Source organism: Ambystoma mexicanum, chromosome 1q, assembly GCF_040938575.1.
Source record: "Ambystoma mexicanum isolate Mex_15411 chromosome 1q, UKY_AmexF1_1, whole genome shotgun sequence".
NCBI lineage: Eukaryota > Metazoa > Chordata > Amphibia > Caudata > Ambystomatidae > Ambystoma > Ambystoma mexicanum.
The window spans coordinates 463,210,544-463,231,821 of NC_090922.1; the positions used below are offsets into that span (position 1 = coordinate 463,210,544).

The 21,278-nt window shown below is 44.7% G+C and overlaps 1 protein-coding gene and 1 long non-coding RNA gene across 3 annotated transcripts in view; one reads left to right on the forward strand and one right to left on the reverse strand.

The window, feature by feature from the left end:
• Positions 1–21,278, forward strand: part of LOC138528733 (uncharacterized) — a 191,686-nt gene that overhangs the window by 117,814 nt on the left and 52,594 nt on the right. The gene's annotated exons all lie outside the window — the stretch shown is intronic.
• The window catches only part of LOC138528719 (chemerin-like receptor 1), a 102,210-nt gene continuing 93,560 nt past the window's right edge, over positions 12,629–21,278 (reverse strand). For both annotated transcript variants that reach the window (XM_069640583.1, XM_069640593.1), the window contains one exon: positions 12,629–15,921. In XM_069640583.1, coding sequence (XP_069496684.1) covers positions 14,675–15,898 — 1,224 coding nt within the window. In that variant the 5' untranslated portion in view covers positions 15,899–15,921 and the 3' untranslated portion in view covers positions 12,629–14,674. The remainder of the gene's footprint in view (positions 15,922–21,278) is intronic.

Here is a 21,278-nt window from a genome sequence, read left to right on the forward strand (position 1 = left end):
TTAGGGAAAATTCTCCAAAATGGCTAATTTCCCTCACCTACTGAGTCCCTCAGCAGCTTCGCTGGATTTCTAGGACTTCTTTTTTTCACTTGGTAAGAGTGTGAGCCTTTTATCTCACTCTTACATGTGTTTTGCTGTGTGTGTTTTACCTTTTTGTGTGATCTTGGGCTATGGAGCCTCACCTACTCCATAGGCATCAATTTCTTATGTGTGTTACACAGCACCCTCAGTGCAGTGACACAGGGTTGTCTTTCAGACTTCCCACTGACTCCAGTTTCTGGGACTGACTACTGTCTCCCAGAAACATGTAAAGTTACCATTAACTTTACTTAGTCTCTTTAAACCACATACCCAGTACATCCCATCTTACATGGAGTATTGGAAAGGGTTAATTCTTATCCCTTTTTGATTGTCTCTCTTTGAGCCCCGTTTTGCTCCCTTTCCATTAAGACTTGGCTGGTGGCAGTGGTAACTACCCTATTTTTCCTACTGCGGCTATCTTAAATAACCATGGTATTGTTTTAGGCTATCTTGGTAGTCTCTAACTTAAATCCGCTTAACCATATTGATTTTAATATTCTTCCGGCTGGGTTTAGTCACCATTTCTTTTTGGTAAAGTCTTTCTCGTGTTCATCTCTACGCGCCAAACCAGGTTTGGTTCCTTTGTTCACCGTCTTATCGCAGGCTTCTCCACAGAAGCCCTCCTATAGGCGCCTGAAAGTCTGGGTAGGCAGGATGTGAGGGAGGGGTCTTACAACCCCTGTCATGGGTTCCCTTGGTAACCCAAGTCGCACTCCAGTTTGATTGGCTAGGTGACTGTCCGGCCAGGACAGCCACCCTGCTGTGTGATTGACAGCCAGGCTGTGTGAATGGGGGAAAACTGCATAAAAAGCAGGTCTCTGGGTCTGGAAGAGCAGAGTCGCCACTGGAACAAAAGAACCGATAATGAGCTGATGGAAGAGGACCCCTACAATGATTGAACCTCCCAGTGAAGCCCTGCTGCAGGTCCGAATCTTCAACTCCAACAACAACAGAGGATCCTCCAGGAATCTTCTTCCCCATAGCTGGTGGGACCAACGAGTTCGCCCAAACTGCAAGCCAGGACTCCCTCCTCTGGTCGAATTCGCTGAACAGAGCTACAGTGGGCCGGATAGCCAGGAAGGTCGGACCCTGCTTGGGTTTTAAGGAGCACACCTTTTATTTGTTGCTTTGCTCTGCTGCTGGTTTCTTCCCTGAGTAGTGCAGTTCCCTCCAGTCTTCCTACTTCATCTCAGTCCAACAGTCGCTTCAGGACCGTGAGCCTGCAGGAACTACCAGGAACGTCCGCCTCAGCTACAGCCTCTTTTCCATTTAAGGTACTGTTCAAAATCCGGTTGTTCATTTCGTTCAGCCGCTGTGAAAGTGTGTGAAATCTTTCTCCAATCCGAGGGCTTGTCCTTCTCTGCTCTTTGAACTAACTTTTCTGCCGACCAACTTCGTCCGGAATTCTTGGCAAAGACTTAAGCGCGAACTCCTCTGAACTGTGTGATCTTGAGCAAAAGACTTTTGTCCTATTGACTTTGGCCCTAAGCCTATTTGATTTGATCCTATCACTGGAGTTCCTCTTTCTAGATTGCCCTGCTTACTTACCTGTTTGTGCTGCTCAATGTCTGCCTAACTTTGTCTTTCCCTCCCTTTTTAATTAACAGAGTGCCATTTTGCTCCCACTTCATTTTTTGAGCTTAACTTGTCTGGAAACTATTGGGAGTGCTGTGGTGTATTAAGAGTGTGATTTTGTTACTGATTTACTTTAGGGAAATGTTATACAACTAAAAAGTAAATAAATGTATATTCTTTTACTTGGAAACCTTCAGTCAGTGTTTGCTTGAATGTTAGAAACGCTATCCTTTGTGTAACTATCTGATACTGCTCACTTGCTCTTGAGATAAGTCTGGCTGCTCAGCCATTGCTACCACTTTACTGCGTAGTACATGCTTGTACCAAAGGTGGATTTGTGCTGCCACTTGTAGTCCTAATTGTGTGTAGTGTTCCCAAAGGGTACTGCATACAATTCTGCCTAACAATGCTCAATGCTAAAATGGTGATAATGCTGCCATTAGACGTTCTGCCATATGTTTTTATTGAGCACAAAGGTTGTAGAGAACCAATGGCAAGTGCTTATGTCTGCTGGCAAATTTCCAGATGTACTTACTTTTCATTGAAGGATCTGCTTTAATTGTATGATGCAGTATTTCTTGCAGTGAGAAAGGCATGGACAAGTCAGATGGTGTTAAAGTCCGCTTCACTATGACTATGTGTACAAGCAGGCAAAACACGGATTACATGGCTCTATCAGCACAGTGGTTTGCTTGCCCCTCTAGTGGGTAAAGTCTTCAGAACAGCTGCATGCTGCCACCAAGAAGCCACATTGTGTATGCAAGACTCTAATGGTAAGAGCCACAAAGAAGCAGACATTTGGGATAAAGTGGAGCAGATAGTGGCAGAGTTGGTAAATCTTCAGCAAAAGCACTGGGTTTTGTGGCAGAAGACAATGGCTTCAATGTCCTTGCTGCATTAAGGCTGGGGAACACAAGTGTCATACTTTACATGTTCTCCAATGTATGGTGACATGTTCTGTCAATAATGGCTCCCCTGTCCATGATATGCATCTGTGGTTCACAAAATATGCTCTCATCTCATCTGGTCATACAGCACCTGAAATGGTTTGAGTGTTTTCTCGGTTGCAGTACAACCTCCCACACCACCAGCTAAGATCATCTGTGCAGACCTGCTGAAAAGTCAGCATTGCATTTGTTTGATTGATTGTGTAAGCAAAACATGCTGTTAGTGACTACAGCAACAGACACATTAGAGCAATGGATGGGGCTTACTTTAAACTGACCTCATAGCTCCCGATAGGTAATATCTCTGTTATCTAGGACCCTTTGAGGAAGCCGCACAGTGTGGCTTCCAAAGCTGTATGTCACTGGGTGAGGTGCTTTCATTAATGTACTTACACAAAACCCCACAAAAACAGAAACCATGATCTGCAGCAAATAGCGACCCTTACCTAACCTATCCCATGGCCGCCTTCATTAAGACCCACGTCCTCTGCCTCCCCCTCAGTCAAAACCCTAGGATGCACTTTTATCTCAGACTTGACCCTCTCACGCCAATCAATGCAGTCTCCAGATCATGCACCTTCCACATCTGCATTGAACTTGTGTGCCCAACACAAGCCCTTTAACATGAAGTAACAATACTTTGAGATGGATGGGATGCAGAATATACTCAAACATCAATAATCAAACTTACTCAGGAAGTTGGCAAAGTGCGTCTGTTTTAATATCAATTATCTAAAACATGGAGTATAACGAATATCAATGAACACGCTCGATCTTCTCACTCTGCTTTTCATAAAAAACACCACATTTATAGTAAAACCTTGTCATCATTGACGTGAATCTACGTTGCAAACCACAAAAACCTACTTGGGAAAGTGATAGGCTTTCAGGGAACCTCTAGGTATACGTTCCATACTTGTCAGGGAAGGCGATTGGGTCTCTATCATCAGGTGGGGCAACTAAGCCCTCCTCTAGTGTGGGTCACTACAAACATCATCAAATACACGACGTGTACCCCTCTGTAATATTCCACCTACGCAAGCAGCACGCAGGCTAACATCCAGGTGCTGGTGGGCAGGTCATAACCATAGCTTCCCACCAATTAGCCTGTCTTCTATCATCACTCTTGCCGTCTGCCAGTCAATTGTCCCTTTGAACATTGGCCTTGAACATGTTCTTTGTGCCTAAGAATAAAGGGGAGTATAGGCATACTCTGTCTCTTGGTTTCGATACAGCTCATCCCAGAGATTATTTCATCAAACCACGTGACTGCAGACCATGTTTCAGAGTCTTTCTGTATTTAAAACACTAATCCTTAAGTGCCAAGGACGAATATGCTCATCCTTTTTTCATAGACTTGCATAATACCTGAGCACTTAAGGGGTTAAACGATTAATCTTTGATGTCTTTGATGTTCTCGCTCCACATCTCAAACAAGAATTTATTCTTTTCACACATTCTGTAACTACTGCATAAACATTCAGATTCACGGTGGCCTTGACTTCCTGGTGCTAGGCCAACCAAACCTTTCTTTGATTCACCTCTGAATGTTGATTGCTTTTCCAACTGTGACACATTGAAAACCTTGCTATTCACTGGATCTAGCTCTGCTAAAATGCGTTGTGGAATCATCCATAGTCCATACATTCCTATGCACACATGTTGGCGCATCGCCGCAATCTATTCACTATACAGATAGCCTTTAAGAATACTTTGTCTACTTGTGTAACTGCATCTGTACACTTGTACAATGACTGGATATCTTCTTCATTATTTCTGTAGCATGGCCGAAATGTTGCTTATCATTAACACCTCCTCCTTCGTTTCTATGGATTGTTTATACTCTTCAGCCTCTTCTTCTGAGTGCGTCAGCTCTGCTTTTCATGACGTCACCAGGCTTCTTCCTTGCTTGTTTTACCACTTCCTCCGGGATTTCATTCAAATGGCCATCATATTGTCGTGAATGCATGTATGGCTTCCTCACTGGGAACCTTACTTCCAAGATTCTTTTCGGTATAGGTATTTTCACTGGCACTGCACGTGTCTCACACTCTGGTTCCCAAAATATACTTAGCTCCACCTCTACAACATCCACGAGTGGATCTTTCCATATCCCTACTAGCCCCATAGAGTCTCTGCAATTATGGTCATCATGCTCTCATGCCTGGCATACCCCCTCTACCTGGGCGCACCTGCATATCAACTCAGAAAGCTCCAACAGATCCAGAATTCTGCAGCAAGGCGTCTCCTTGCACTCTTTCCCAGAAAATTCATATCCTCCACACTCCACTCAGGATACTTCATTGGCTGCCCATCAGCCGACAGACCTCTTTCAAAACCATGTGCTTTACCCACCATGCCATCCACAATAAAGGCCCTGATCTCCTCCAAAACAAGCTCACATGCTAGCGCCCCCACCTGAATGCTTAGATCAGGCTCTGCACACCTCTTGGTAGTTCCGCCTTTCAAGTTCTCCAGACTAGGAGGTGCCTGTTTATCCTTGCACCCACATTCTGGTGCACCTTCCCTCCGTCTCATAGAGGATCACCTCGCCTTTAGCAAAGCCTTCAAAACCTGACTGTTCCCAGCCACATTCTGATTCCCTGCTTCCCGTGCCCAATACCCCTCCGCTCACACACCAGCTTCTTCTAACAGTCACCCCCACCTCTCTGCACACTCCCTCCCACTTGTCCATCTCTCAGCCTCCTGCCTCATTTCCACTTCATCTTGTGTGCTCTGCCACCTCAAAACCCACATTGGGTGCTGCCAATCCCATACAGAGGACTCAAGAAGGTATTACAGTAATTTGCACATGACAAGAATCCTGACAGTGGGCCGGGTATTGCACTCATGTGAGCTCAGAGGATGGGCAATGCATTGCACTTAAAGTGCACCTAAGTGAAAAATTCAGGTATTCTGGGAGGTGGACAATTAGGCACTCTGGATCCCTCTTTCTTAGTAGGCACTGTATGTTACTCTAAAGTACATGAGGGAGGGCCATCCCACTGCAAGAAAACATGAAAGGGGAGTTTTTTTTCTCACTAGAAGGAACTAGAGATGGTATTTTATCACTTCAAGATCCTCTCAAAGGGTGAGTATTATGTATTCATTTAGTACTTAGTTGGTCTGTTGTACACTCTTTGTACATAGACGGAACCAAGGATATAAATATTGTTGTTTGTACAGCTAACCCACTTCTCTGCTCGCACATCGCACCTTCATAACTTAGCGGATGGCAAAGGCTGCTTCCACACACCCTGCACTCACATATAACACAAACACTATTGCACAACACCTCTGCCATAAGGATGTAGCTACCTTTAACATCAAAATATAATGTGAACTGTAGCTTCTCACATAATTCTCTATCACCTTATACACAATTCACCCCTGTTTAGCTCATAGTTTACCTACGCTGCGCCCATCCACACACCATTCAGACATGGGTGACTAGCAGGATCTTGACCACCCTCACATAACTTTAATGGCTGAAATGCACACAAACATAATAGCACCTACCAATTGCACCACATTTAGACTCTGGTCCCTCCAAGGGCATTCCACCAACAGTGTGTTGGGACCGTATTTATGGTAAATGCGCTATACAAATTACAAAATGCATGAATCAATGAATGAAAATAAGCCTATCCAAACTGCAATTAAACATGATAACATGGGTGAGTCAGACATTATGCTGCTGGTGAGAGAACTATTGCAAATATTTCAGAATAGCCCATGTATAAAACACATGAAAGAAAACAATGAATATCTTTTTCTTTCATTTGTTAGCCCCAAGTTTTAAGGTCAAATCCCAACCGTACAAAACAAAAACCCTGCAACTACCACCATAAACCATGATTCAACAGTTGCTTCCTCTGCAGCAATCAAGAAACCAGATGCCAAGAAGTACCATGACTAAGAGCCCATGCCTCACCACTGGGACAGCCCCCAAACACTGCTGCAACAAATACAAAACACCCTATGCCGTACCAAAGCCACCAACTGACTCCACAAAAAATACAACATACAACCAATTGTACACCAAAATATTTCAACATTATTTGTCCCTCCCCAAATTACCATCCTCCTCTGTATTCAAAACCCTCATGGACTACTTCAATGCTAAAATACACAGCATGAGGCAATCCCTCCCTTCTGCCCCCCACTTTCACCCCAAAATATTCCAACACAGGGGACACCTTCCACCACATTAGCAGAGACATTCTCATCACCCTTAATGCAAAATAAAACCTGCACACTTTCTCGATCACGCAATCCCACCTCAAGCCACCTCCAAATGCAACAACACCCTCACACCACACTGACTCAACATCATCAACTCCTGTCTTTCACATGGTGCTTTGACTTCCGCAATAAAATGTGGATAAATCACCCCTTCGCAAAAAAACATTTCTTAACCCCACACTCCCTGAAAACTACCCCCATTTATGTTTATGTTTATGTTTTACTATCCTGCCGCACATTTTTCACAACCCAACTCCAAGTGCATATAACCACAAAAAAAACTCCTCACCCCCTTCCAGTTGGGCTTTCGGGATGGACACAGCACCAACACCACTACACTTCACATCCTCATTGACCGCCACAACATCACTGACAAAGAACACACAGTAGTACTCGTACTGCTCAACCTCCTTGCAGCATTTGACACCACAGACCAGACCATATCTACTCAAAATACGATCCCACATGATGAAACTCTCAAATGGGTCACCTCCTTCCTCGTGCACAGAACACACTTTGTCTCCATACCCCCTTATCACTCCAACCCCAATTCAGTCAAGTACAAGGTCTGGCAAGGTTCCTCCCTGTATCCACTCCTCTTCAAACTATATGTAGAATCCTTTGGACAGGAACTTAGAAAACACAATGCTCATTTCCACCAACACACAGACGAGATGCAAATATACTTCCAAATGCATTCCTCTTCACAACTCTACTCCCTCAAAAGCTGTCTCTCCACCTAAACCCCTGGATCAAATAATTCACCACAGTCATTCCTCTCCACACCTATAATATACCCTGGCTTTAACATCGACTCCCACCTTCCCTTCATGCACCACATAGCTGCTGTCACCAAACCATGCAATCTTCAAATACACTGCCTGCACAAGAAAAGTAACATACTCCCCCTTGACTACTCCAGCACTACAGTCCAAAGACTGGTTCTGTTGAAACTGGACTAAGGTAATGCTCTCCTCACTGGACTCCCCAACAGCTTCCTTACCTGCATATAAGCCATACAACACACAGCAGCCAGATGTATCCTCCTCCTACACAAACATTCATATGTCACCACAGGTGTTGCACAGCTCTCTTAGCTCCCTGTACCTCGAAACATTGCCTTTAGAGGACTCTGCATTGTAGTCAAAGCATCCACCTCAAAACCCCATCTTACCTTCACCACAAACTGAAACCCATTAAACACACAAACACCAGACAAGTAAGCCAGGCTCTTCTACACATTCCACTCTACAAACTAACATGCACACGAAAGTAAGCATTTACCCAGTGGGCACCCAGAGCATGAAATACCCAACAACTTCACATCTGCACTGCACCCTCCATCACCAAGTTCCCAAATATTCTAAATAAATACCTATTTCCCCACATGTAATCCAGCTCCTCCTCTTCCTTATTACCTTGTAAGCTGCAGCCCTATGGGTAGGGACAGTGCTTAACAAATAAACTTAAATAAAATACATCTTAGAAAGTGGCTGCATTCTAGCACTGGGCAGTAGGATGATTCATACAAAGGCATGTTTGGTATGTGCAAGACTCTACACAAGAGGCATTTACAAGATCACGTGCTGTGCAAAGGCTTGACTCACAGGCAACAACTGCCCCCCCCCCCACCTCCTCCACACAGCTAGTAGGAGGACATCTGCATTCATCTGGTAGTGCCCTCCCTCTCCACTGAAACTGTGCCAGGTTCAGGGCAAACCATCCAGGGTGTGCAATTCTCACACATTCACCCATTTGGACTTGCTTCCAGATTTTGTATTATTTAGTGTCGCTGAGCCTTGGAGAACAAAAGATAGTAGTAGGGGTCCTACAGCACCAGAGATGGGGGCTGTGTATTTCAATGACACATGCCAGCTTGGCAAGTATGAACACCCAACACAGTTTTGGATCCCCAAGCAGTCTTTGCGGCCATACACACTGGTCCATGTAATGTGTCACATCCTAAGTTTCCCCCAGCTATTGTACAGCCATAGCTCATGTTTAGTGCTGTTGGTGGATTAGTCTCAGACCACAGGAGATGTCTCTCTTTAGCTCACTTCGTTCATTGAACACAATGCACACCATATCCCAGTGGACTATGGCAAGATACCATTGCTTTCACAAGGACATTAACAGCTTCCACAAAGTCAGTAGAAGATCACAGTTGAGTCAGAGGATGCCCTGTGTCCAAGTGATAAGCGCAGCCTAGGCAGTTGACAGGGGTTGGTTGCTGCTGTGTTTTCTATTGATACTCCCTTTCAGGCTCTGAAGATACATTTGTATTGGGGTGGTGATGGGTCACTGAGGTGATGATGAGCAACAATGTAGATGAAGCCGAAGTGTTCTGCATTTTGTTTGTCTACTATCAGAGGATAACACAGGTATGCATGATCGATTTATGCTAGATATGACAAGATTGCGACATTCACATATAGATTTTTAATTCACTCCTATCTTGCAGGGGTGGGGGCACGCACTTTATTTGTATGTCTCTCCTCTTTTACAGAGGTGTGGACACACGCAGATATGCACATGTCTCCTCTCTCACATGAGTGGGTGCACACACTGCATTTCTACATCATTCCTCTCCACCAGTAGTGTGCACAAACTCTAAAGTTGTACATCTCTCCTCTCTTAAAGCGGTGAGGCAGACACTACATTTTTACCTCTCCTCTCTAATAAGGTGGGCACTGACACAAAAATGTGATGTCTTTCATCTCTCATGGGTGAGGGAAAATATTCGATGTTTATGTTGTTTCTTGCCCACAGATGGCCACCCGCTACATTCTAATGTATGACATACTTTGCTGGAGTCAGGGCACTCACTGAATTTTCTTGTCTCGCCTCTCTCGGAGGGGTGCGAACACACACTAACCTTTACATCTCCCTTTTGTTACAGCGGTGGGGGCACACGCTGGGCCACATTAGGAGCATGCCGGTCCGGAATCAAGGGTGCTGGCAAGCTCACCGGCATCGTTGTTTCCGGACAGGCATATTACAGCCTCTGCCGGCCAGAGCCGCTGTGCCCAACAGGTCTGACCCTGCAAGGCACAGCGGCCACGGTAGGCTGACAGGTCACGGAAGCCCCGGCAACGTTAACAACGGTGCTTCCTTGTCCCCACTCCCATAGAGTCCTATGGGACTCCATGGGGATGGATGGGGACTTATATTTTACCGGCGCTTGACTTTCCAGGGTGCCGATAAAATGTTACGGGTCCAGCGGTAACTCGCTGGTAGCACCAGAAGGGTTACCGGCGGAATTGTAATGAAGCCCACTGAATTTGTATATCTCTCCCTACTACCGGGTTGTGGCCACACACAGATATGTATGTTTTTCCCTCTCTCTCAGGGGTGGACACAGACAATGAATGTTTCATGTCTTCACGTTGTGGGAAGCACACAATACATGTTTATGTCTCTCCTCTTTTGCAGGAGTATGGACACACAAGCATTTGCATAATCTCCTCTCCTTCAAGGATGGACGCACAAACTAAAAACCTTTGCCTCTCCTCTCTCGCAAGGGTGAGCACACACACTACATTTTACATCTCTCTTCTTTCTCAGAAGTGGGGTAAACACTGCATTTTTTATGTCTCTCCTCCTTCACAGGGGTTAGCACACTCACTGAATTTGTATGTCTGTCTGCTATCAAAGGGATGGGGTCATACACTGAATTTGTACGCCTCTCCTCTCTCGCAGGGGTGTGGCACACACCACATTTTTACATCTCCCCTCTCTCACCATGTTGGGGGCGCACACTGAGTTGTTATGTCTCTCCTCTCTCCCATGGTCGGCAGGCATGTCCCTCAGGTGGCAGGAGCCCGAATAGCGTGGAGTTGCTCGATGAACCACTCTCAAGTCTTAGCTGAGTACCTTAACTTGGTGGGACTTTTTGCAAAACATTATTAACAAATCTCAGTAAGGCATTCTAGGCTGTTGCCACAGGATAGACTTAGAAGTATTTTTACCTAATTATGTCTGTTATGTTATTAAAAATAACTGCCCCTCTTACAAGTTAATTATACACTGGGCCTCATTACAGGTTTGGCGGTAGCCATGCCCTTATTAAGGGCATGGCTTCCTCCAAAACCGGGTCCGGGTTCCCTGAATGGGGAATTACCGGGCCATTCCGAGTTTGGAGGGCCCGGTAATTCCTCCCTCAGGGAACCCGGGCCAGGACCTTCACCATTCCCATTTGAGCCCCCGCAGTGCTCAATTGGAATGGGAGTGGGAGCTAACAACGGGCCGATTATGACCGGCCCGTTGTTAGCTCCCTGGCCCCCTCGCGGTACCCGGTAAGCGACGCCTGGTTTTACCAGGCGTCCTTACCGGGTTCAGCGAGGGCACCTCGTAATATTGCAGAATGGTGTTAACAGGCCCACCACCATTAGCTGAGCCTGTTAACCCATTCCCGTTAACCCATTCCGCAATCCTCGTAATGAGGCCCACTGTCTCCCTGAAAGAGAACAATCGATAAAATATGCACAGCGTTAGTGTGCGTTGTATTATTACATTTGTAGAGATCATAATGTCATTCGGTTTAATGAAGTAGGACACCTATTTTTCAATTTCTAGATTTACTTGGATGTTTATTCATCAATGCACAAAACATTACATCAAATTAAGTTGAACAAAGTTTAACATTTCTTTTGAAATGTTTTTGGTTTTTGTATTTTGTTTCTCAAATGTTGCTCTTCTGTAATATTTAGGGTGGTAAGGCGAAGGGAAAACAACATAAGTAGCCACCCTAAGGAAAACAGAACAAACATGATTTACACAATTCCCCGCGTGCCACTCTAGCACAGAACAACTCTCAGTATTTTCAAATGCGCTCAGGTGGTGATTCTCGGAATGGTTCTCTGCCCTAACCATTATGGGCTCACACATCAATTCCTCCCAGATGAAGACATGGCTGCACACGATGCACAGTGGCCCTGCCTGCCTGACTGGCCCTTTTGTTTGTTGGTACCACCACGTCACCGCCTGAGCAGGACTCACTCACTGCATGGACAAACCTGGGCTTCTGATTTTGTTGCTGTTCTCCTATGTCCTGGGAGGTCTGCATTGATGTCTCATCACCATCACTGGCACGGGCTTAGGGTCATGGAATTTGGCATACTAGTGTCAAAGATGATTCAGCTGTTCTGTGGGACCCACTGAATGGGTAAAAGTGATCTTCCCTCTTCAAATGGCTTTTGACCCCAGCACAAGATGCACCCCAGGGACTTAACCTCTACTGCTGAAACACCATCAGGCACCTTAAGGCCCAAGAGGATGAAGCCGAATGTGGGGCTGTCTTCCTGCCTCCCTCCACTTTCTGTGGGACTTGTGGGAGTTCCTTGAACCCTCTCTGGGCTCCGTGCCTTCCCTGATCCCTGTGGTGCTGACTGTACCTCTAATCACCTGGTACTGCCTTTCCTTCCCCCTGAGCCCTGCAGTACTGGCTGTGCCATTGGCTCAAGCGCTTCCATCACCTCAGTGTTACCACCATTAACTCCATCACCGCCACCAGCCTAACCATCACCACCACCAATCTCACAAATAATCTCTACAGCAAAATCATCTGCTGGAGGAATCAGACTGTCTGTGTTCCTCAGCCAAAGAATGTTCCGGGACTCTCCAGCACTCTCTTCATATTCCAAGGAGGAAGATGGGAGATCCACGTTCACCTATGGATTGAGATGAATGTAGCACTCCTGCACACAGAGCACCACATCAGATTCCTCCCTCTGCATCCCTGATATTCTTACCAACAAAAAAACAGGTACTCCTAAACAAAATAATAATATTTGTTTTCTTTAATAAAAGGCAAAAAAAGGTTTCTTAACTGAAATATCAAAGATTTCCCCGAAACATAAACTGGCTTTACAAATAAATTGTTTTTAAAAGTAAGAACAAAAAATAAAGATGGCCCCGAATTAAGTAAGAAAGGGTTACATTTCAAATCACAAAATGAAAGAAAATGATTCTCTTACAAAGACATGTCTGTCCAAATAAACTGCCTGGCTCCCAAAATAAGAAAGAAGGAACAGATTTTCCCATCTAAAATGTTTTTCAAATCCCAAATAAAACACACGGGCTCTCATAACGAGTGTTGTGTTGTGGTAAAAAAGTGGTGGTAATTATTTTACTTCCACTTTTATGGGCGGTAACAGAATCACTGCCATGTATACCGCACTGCTGAATTCCGAGGTTGGCCTTGCAGTGGACGGTTTAACGCCAGCATTATGCTTAAGGTAAATCCCCCCTTCAAGGCCGAATATCAATGGAATTGCAGCATCAAAATGATTGCTTGCAGTAATTCTGCCAACATTCCCATGCAGGCCTACAGACTTCAAAAATGGGGATTTACACTGCCCTACCACCACCCGTAATCCCGCGACAAATCCACAGGATGAAATGGCAGCAACAGTAATCAACTGTGGTGGTAATTTTGCTGGATTACTGAAGAATTACCACCAAACTTGTAAAGAGGCCCTCAGTCGCTAAAGTATAAAAAAATACTGCCTAATCCCTCAAAAATGTCTTCGCTTTCTCCAACTACTGGTGTGGATCAGCACCCGTCGCCTTGTATATTCCACTCTTATAACACTGTATGCAAAAAGGCAACAGGGCATGGTAAAGGGTGAATTTTCTGATGACTAGGTTTTTCTATATTTTCTTCTATTTCAAAAGTATATTCCAAAAATGGGCATTGTGATTCACACATACGTGAAATGTAAGTTTTTAGGACTCACCAAGTAGAGGCCAAGGTTTCGGTGTATTTAAGTGCACACTAGCTCTGTAATAAGTGTGAAATACTTGACAATATATGTATTGTCAAAATGTGTTCTGCGGGTATGGATGAATGAAAAGGCTAATGGGTGCACACATATAATTTACCAGTGGAGGGAATTTCGAATTATCACTGCTAAATGGGCCCGTTGCATGTCACATGCAAATAATACTGTGATGGGCTGGTCGTTCACAACGCCCTTTCGCTGGACATGCGATTCACAGCCGCAGCCCCAGAAGCCTTCCAGGACCACTTCCCTGTCAGTGAATCTCTCAAATTCTCGTAAAGGTAGTCCACCTTTGTTCACAGGAGGACTTTGATTTTCCTAAAATGACAGGGTGCTCTGATAGTTCGGTATCAATCACTTTGGGCAGTGCTCAAGTCGAGGGCACATGCAGGTGGACGTAGTCCCCCACTATTTCTAGGAGTCCCCCCTCTCTTCTTCAGAGGGCACCTTGGTATAGTAATTTCTGGTGACGCCACATTCAATTGGTATGTTATTGAGTCCCCCCACTTTTTTTAGGACTTGACCCCAGACTTTGGATATGGTGCCTTATTAGAACTGCATCCGTCTATACATCAGCCTTGTGCTAATGAAGCCAAAGATAGCCCCCCGCCAGCTATGTTCCAAACCCTGTCTCCTTGTTTCTGTTGTTTTATATTACTGGGGCATGCTCAAACTCCCCTACTTATGAAAGAGAGCTCGGCTAGACGGAAAAAAGGTCACAGCAACGTGAAGCAATAAGAAATGGTTACAAATTGTCACAAATGAAAAATTGCATTTTTAAGACGTTGTAAAGAAAATGTGTCAATGTTTACTTGAGCTGGTGTAGTGCAGAAGATACACAGGGTGTATGTATATAAAACAATAGAACGTAATTCCTAGTTGTTTGCAATCTTTTTTTTTTTCACTATGACACCACATGTTTAAAAAAAGAAATTGATGGAAAGGAAATATCAAAATATTGGTGCCTAAAAACTCCCAAAGATCTTCATCCAGCATGGAATGCAAACCAACTTCCAAAATGGCAGTTCCCTGTCAAATCCCAAATCAGGCAATCTGTGATTCGCCCATGGTGGTTGACTTGGATTTGGTCGTAAGGTCACTTGTTGTTTGGGTGGCTTCATCAGTGAAGGCATGCTCAAACACAGCGAGAATGGAGGTGCGAAACTTCGCCCTGAAGTCTTGGCCCACAAATACATAGAGGATCGGGTTGACGCAGCTGTTGAGGAAGGCAAGGCTGGAGGTTATGGGTACGCCAATGGACAGCCACCTGCCAGGCGGCATCCTTTTGGCATAAAATGAGAACTCAAGGAAGCTTAAGATGTGGTAAGGGAGCCAGCAGAGGAAGAAACACACGATGACTGCCGTAATGATCTTGAAAGGTTTGCTGGATGTTGCCAAATGGTTTCTATTAAGTCTGAAGACGATAAAGGCGTAACAGAAGACAATGACCAAGAACGGTAAAAGAAATCCGATCACAAATCTTGCTGAAATTGTGGCTTGATATCTATTTAGAAACTGGTGAAATAAAGCATCACTGTCGTCATAAATGGAAAACCCATAATTGTTATAGCAATTGATAATGGTTCCATTAGGCTCAGTGACACCAGTGGTCCGGAAAAAGAAATATGGTAAACTGACCACAAAGGCACAAAACCATACACCAATGGCGATAAAAATGGCTATCGATGGTTTCCGGTGGTTCTGAGACCACACAGGCATCACCACACAAATGCACCGATCAATGCTGATGACCATCAGAAAGAAAATGCTAGAAAACATGTTGAAGAATGCCATTGTGCTGTTGAGTTTGCAAAGGAAGGTGCCAAAGGGCCAGTGGAAGCCCAAGGCGATGTAGGCCACGCTGAGTGGAAGAAAAAAAGTGAATATGAAGTCGGCAATGGCCAGGTTTATGAACCACACGGTGTTAACTGTCGTCTTCATCTTGAATCCAGTGATCCAGATCACCAGGCCATTGCCCGTCACTCCCAGCAGGAAAGCAACTGTGTAAATGAACATAGAAAAAACATGCAAAGCTCTCATTGTGTCATCATCGACCTCTTGTTCGTATTCATAATCATAATACTCAGTATACGTGGTTGTGTATTGCTCTAGGTCTGTGAAGTTAATTGAGAAGGGCTGAAAGGTGGAGTATTCTGATGACTGAGAGGAGTTTGCGGAATCTGCTGACAAGTCCAAGAAAGTTGAAACTTCCGGGGAGAGTGAGGCCAGTGCTGTGGAATTCATAGGAAAACTGGAAATATTGTCCATCCTTCTTAATGTGTATGGTTTTCCTAAAAGAAACATTAAAAATGAATGTTGAATTAAATGTAAATAAAAAAAGTGTTGACATATTTTGGTATCATGCAGTAGTTTTCATTACATGACTATATTGCATTTTCTTCAGTGGATAAATATTAAACAGTTATGTTGATTACACAGATGCTACATAATGCTTCTTGAACTCCCTCAAGACGACCCCCAGGATAAGGCAAAAAACAGGAGACATGCCCACCTGCAAAATAAAGTTGAAATAAGATAGAAGAAAAAACAAAAATGCCATTCATAGACATAGACAAAAGACAAAGGGATGAGAAGACATAAGACAGAGAAATCTTCTCAGTGTCTCTCCAGTTGCATCATTGGTCACAAGAGCAGCTTTGTCCTCTGCATAATAGCTCTGGCAACCAGAGGTGGGTAGAGTAGCTACTGTCAATCGGCAATACATTACTGTTCTCTCTGAGTACATAAAGCACAGGAACACACTTAAGCCATGCCAGATAGCCATCAGTAACCAGAATACGTCAACGTTCCATTGGTTCATCCGTTTAGTTCCAGCAAGCTCTGCAAAAAGGGAGCATGTTGTAATATTGCCTATCTTCTAAGACTACCCCAACGTGCATATCTATCCAGTATTGCCGGGGAAACTAGTAACACGTGGAGAGGTAAGGAGGGCATATTGAAGTGCCAGCCATACCTACTTGAAACACACTATGAAGAGTGATACATTGACTGATAGCTCTGATGCATTTCATACATTTATTGGGAGCATATAAACCGTGTTGAGGTATGCACCTCCACTTTGACTGGGACAGAGGTAAACATGGCAGAGGATTAAACCCCCCTTTTTGAACAGTGAACTGTGAATCAAAGGAAAAAAGAGATTATAAAATGGGGAAAAGTGAATGTACATATCATTCTAGATTTTCTTATTAGGTCTACGGCAGGGTGACTTCTGTCGTTATCATGGTCTCTTGGTGCTTAGGGACCGGCAAGAGGATGGGTTGGGTTGCAATTAGTGGTAATGGAAAGTTAGTAGGAGAGCGAGGAGTGCAAGGTAGCAATTGGTGCAGTGTTGGAACGTGCTACTTTGCTTTCAGGAAAACGGCATCTATGATGAAGCATAGAAACGTGGACATGCACACTTACAAATTAAAGACAAAATAAGGTAGAAGAAAAAAAACATTTAATGGAAAGAGACAAGACAAAGCTGAGATGACATGATACAGTCATACAGACATTCTATGAGTGACGTTTCGTGGACAAAACTGGGATGTGTGTGTGGGTAATATTTTAGGTGTTTTTACAGACATGACCTGGCCACAACTTGAGATATGCATGTTTGATATCGAAAGTGATGATGTGTGGTAACACAGACAGGTCCTGTATTGTTACTGGGATGTAGACAGCAAACATCTTTCAATTATTGTCTTCAGGTGCTCCAATTGATCTAAAGAAGAGCTTGGGTGCTATAGGTAAGTCATGAGAGATGTAAAATGCAAGCTTCTTTTGCTATTGTGTTGATGTGTGCAGACCGGGAGTACTCTTAGTCCTGCATGTGGCTGGGGATGCAGGTGTACTTTGTTGGGGGCACAGATGCATATCTAGAAGGGAAACCTTTTGTGCCCATGTGTTTAGGATGCCTTGGCCGGGGGTGTGGTGTGTAAGTTGGTTCTACAGATGTAGTGTTCTGTTGTTTGACATCTGTTAGTTTGGATATTAAACTTCTGTGTGTGAGGGCCTCAATTGGCCTTTGTATAGTGTGCTTGAGCTCAGAAGTTGAAATATGATCGGGTAAGTGAAGTGCACACTTGGATATGTTCCAGAAATGTTTTATTTTCTCAGCATCAGGTTGCGTAAGCCCTGCAAGTTCCTATAACTGTCCTAACAGGCTGTCTCTCCCTGATACTGGCATGGTTCTTTCTCATTTCTGAAACCTGGTGATATAAGATTGCTCCATAAGAGTGTTCCATCTGCAGAGATGCAACAGGCCTCCCTCCTACTGGTTAGGTGTCATATCTCCCTGGTCATTTCGAAGCTCACTGGGCCTCATTACACGCTATGCGGTAACCATGGCGCAATTAGCGCCATGGTTGCCCCCGGTATTTTACCGTGTCCGCCTTGGTGGATGGCGGAATTACCGCCCTACTCCAAGGTGAGCTGCGGCGGTAATTCCCCATTCACCAAGGCACTTCCCCATTCCCATTTTTGGCCCCATAGGGCTCAATGGGAATGGGGAAGGAGCTAATTACGGTACCGCAAATTGCGGTACCATAATTAGCACCAAGGTCCCTTTGCGGGCCCGTTCCTTAACGGCTGCTAAAACCAGCCATTGAGGTCGGGTCTGGCAAAGGGACCTCGTATTAAGGCGGTAAGGGTTTAGCGGTACCAGTGCCCTTACCGGTACCAGTAAACCTTTACCGCATTCCATGTAATGAGGCCCACTGTCTTCCTACGACTATGGATGAGATGAAATCTTTAGCGGGGGGTCGTCTAGAGTGATTTTCCCACGATAACACGATATGAGCAAAGTGAAAGTCAGGATTTGAACGTGTGTGTGTGTGTGTGTGTGTGTGCGTGCGTGCGTGCGTGTGTCTGTGTCTGTGTGTGTGTGCACGCGCGTGGATGCGCTATGGCCTCCCTCGAAGCCAGAATGCATGTCTCCTGTACTGCAGTGTCAGTCAGTGCTGGTTAAACCCATGTGGAAGTGCTCGTGGGAGATATTAGGCCTCATTACATGGTAGGCAGTAAGGGTTTACTGGTACCGGTAAGGGCACCGGTACTGGTAAACCCTTACCGCCTTACTATAAGGTCCCTTTGCGGGACCCGACCTTAACGGCTGGTGTAGACCAGCCATTAAAGTTGGGACCCGCAAAGGGACCTTGGTGCTAATTACGGTACCACAATTTGCGGTACCGTAATCAGCTCATTCCCCATTCCCATTGAGCCCTATGGGGCAAAAATGGCAATGGGGAAGGGCCATGGAGAAAAGGGGAATTACCGCCGCGCCAACCTTGGAATGGGGTGGTAATTCCCCTTTCCCCCATGGTGGTACCGGTATGTTAACGGCGGCAACCAAGGTGCTAACAGCACAATGGTTTACCGCATTACGTGTAATGAGGCCCATTGTCATCGTGACTCAGTGCAATTCAAAGTTAAGTCCTGGACACGACTGCCTGACAAGTGGGGACCAGGGTAAACTGGGGTTCTGAATCACGAGAAACGTTGAGATGAAAAGTGGACGTAATGACCTGCCATTTTCAAATTTCTTGCTTAAGAAATAACTATGGGTTCGCCCTCGTCCTTTAGCTTTAATCTTTCATTGAGGTATTGTGTGGGTGTTAAACAAAAGCTAAACACCAGAAAAGGACAAGGGAGGGCATCGCTGATGCGACCCCAGGCAGCTGATGGAAGCAGTTGCAAAATGGTGTGAGCACGTGGACATTATGGCAGTGCCTGGCAGATGCCGAATACTTACACAAGCATAAACTGATTGGTTTGCCAATGATTGTTTTTAACATGATTTCAGTAAAGGACGCAGATAGTGCTTATAAATCGAATGGCTGAAGTCAGAACTGGTTAAGACATTTTTGTTACACCAATAGCACATTTATATAATCAATTAAGTCATTGGGCCTCATTACGAGTATGGAGGTAGCCATGGTGCTATTAGTGTCATGGCTACCCCCATACCGCATACCGGGTCCGGGTTCCCTGAATGGGTACTTACCTGGTCATTCCAACTTTGGAGGACCCGGTATTTCCCCATTCAGGGAACCCATCCCCATTCCCATTTGAGCCCCCATAGTGGCCTCTTGGGAGATGTTGTTTCTGGCTAAATGGTATCTAGCATGTCTGGAAAAGAAAGGTTTAACAATCCTGATTTTGGTCCCATACCTTCCAGTTGATCAGTGGGTATCCCATTGTTTCCACAAAGTAAATTACTTCGATGTAATTTACTTGTGGAAATTACTTCACCAACACTTCAAAATATATATCTATTTGGAGGGCAAGTGGTAAAAGGTGGTTGGGGAGGAGTGTGTGGTAGCAAAGTGGAGGGGGCATGGGCGGCCCCCATAAAAAAGTAATTTCAACAAAGCAGACTACATAAAAGTAATTTACTTCATTGAAATGACATGGAACCGATCAGTTCAATTCATTTTTAGAAGAGGTTGTTTTTAACTGCACAGCATGCAGCATTAGGAGGGTTCAAATCTGCATAATCGGGCTCCATGGCTTTCAGAATACCAGCGTCATGGGCTGTGTAAGATCAAATACTGAAAAGTGAATATACATTTTCCAGGTCTTCAATTAGGCTTGGACAGTGCACTCTGGAAAATGCAGTCTTGATAATTGCAGATTCTGGATCACAGCGTTCCAGTAAACCAGCAGCATGTTTTGCACTGCAGGTAAAACTTAAAGGGACAGTGTTCTTTTCAATCCTTCCATCACACCATCTATGTTCAGTGTGGGGGATGAAGTACCGAACAGTGCAGATTCTTGTTTTAGGTATCCCAGCAGCGCCCTTTAAGTGCATAGTGGGAGGGATAGCGTTCTTAATATGGACAGGGCAAATTACACAGTTCATAGATAACAATTTCTTGGGGGATTCAGCTTGGATTTCCAGTCCTAAATAGCAGCAGAAACATTCCAACCCTTCTGGCAACAGATACATATCTAAAGCCACATTCATAAATACACCAAAATTCATTTTAACTTATAGGTATCGTTTTCTGTTTTCAGTGTTTTCTTTTTTGTTCCAGTTGTGTTTTTGCAGTGTTTTTAAAAATGTTCTGAATCTTTGTTAATCAGTTTTTCCCTTTTGCCCCTTCAAAAAAACCACAGAATTTTTTTTTCCAGTGTAAACACACAATTATTCATTTATGATATGATATTTTATTTGTATCACGCTGGTACACAAGTGTTTCAGAGCGCAACTAGGCAAGGGAGGTGAACGGGGAAGAACACAACAAAACAACGATCTTACTAGGCCCAGTGGCATTGAGAACGTGCAAGTACATGGGAAAGGGAAAAGGGGAAAAGTGCATGGAAGTGGGAGAGTGGAAAGTGCGGAGCAGATACAAAATAATAAATGCAAATAAATAGAAAATGGAGGCAATAAACAGTGGTAATGCAGCCACCAAGTGGCAAGTGCTGTGTTTAAGGCAGCAGACTGGGTTAGTCTGATAAGTGCAGAAAAAGACATGGGTGGGGGAGGGGGGGCTGTATGGGTACAGATACAGTCCCCAGTGCAAGGAGTGGCCAGGAGGCAGTGCAGGAGGGTGGCAGGGTGAGCAGGTTCCTGGGCCCTGGGGACAGAGGGTGGCCACGTGCACAGTGCCAAGAGAGAGCATATCAGCAAGGGAGAGGG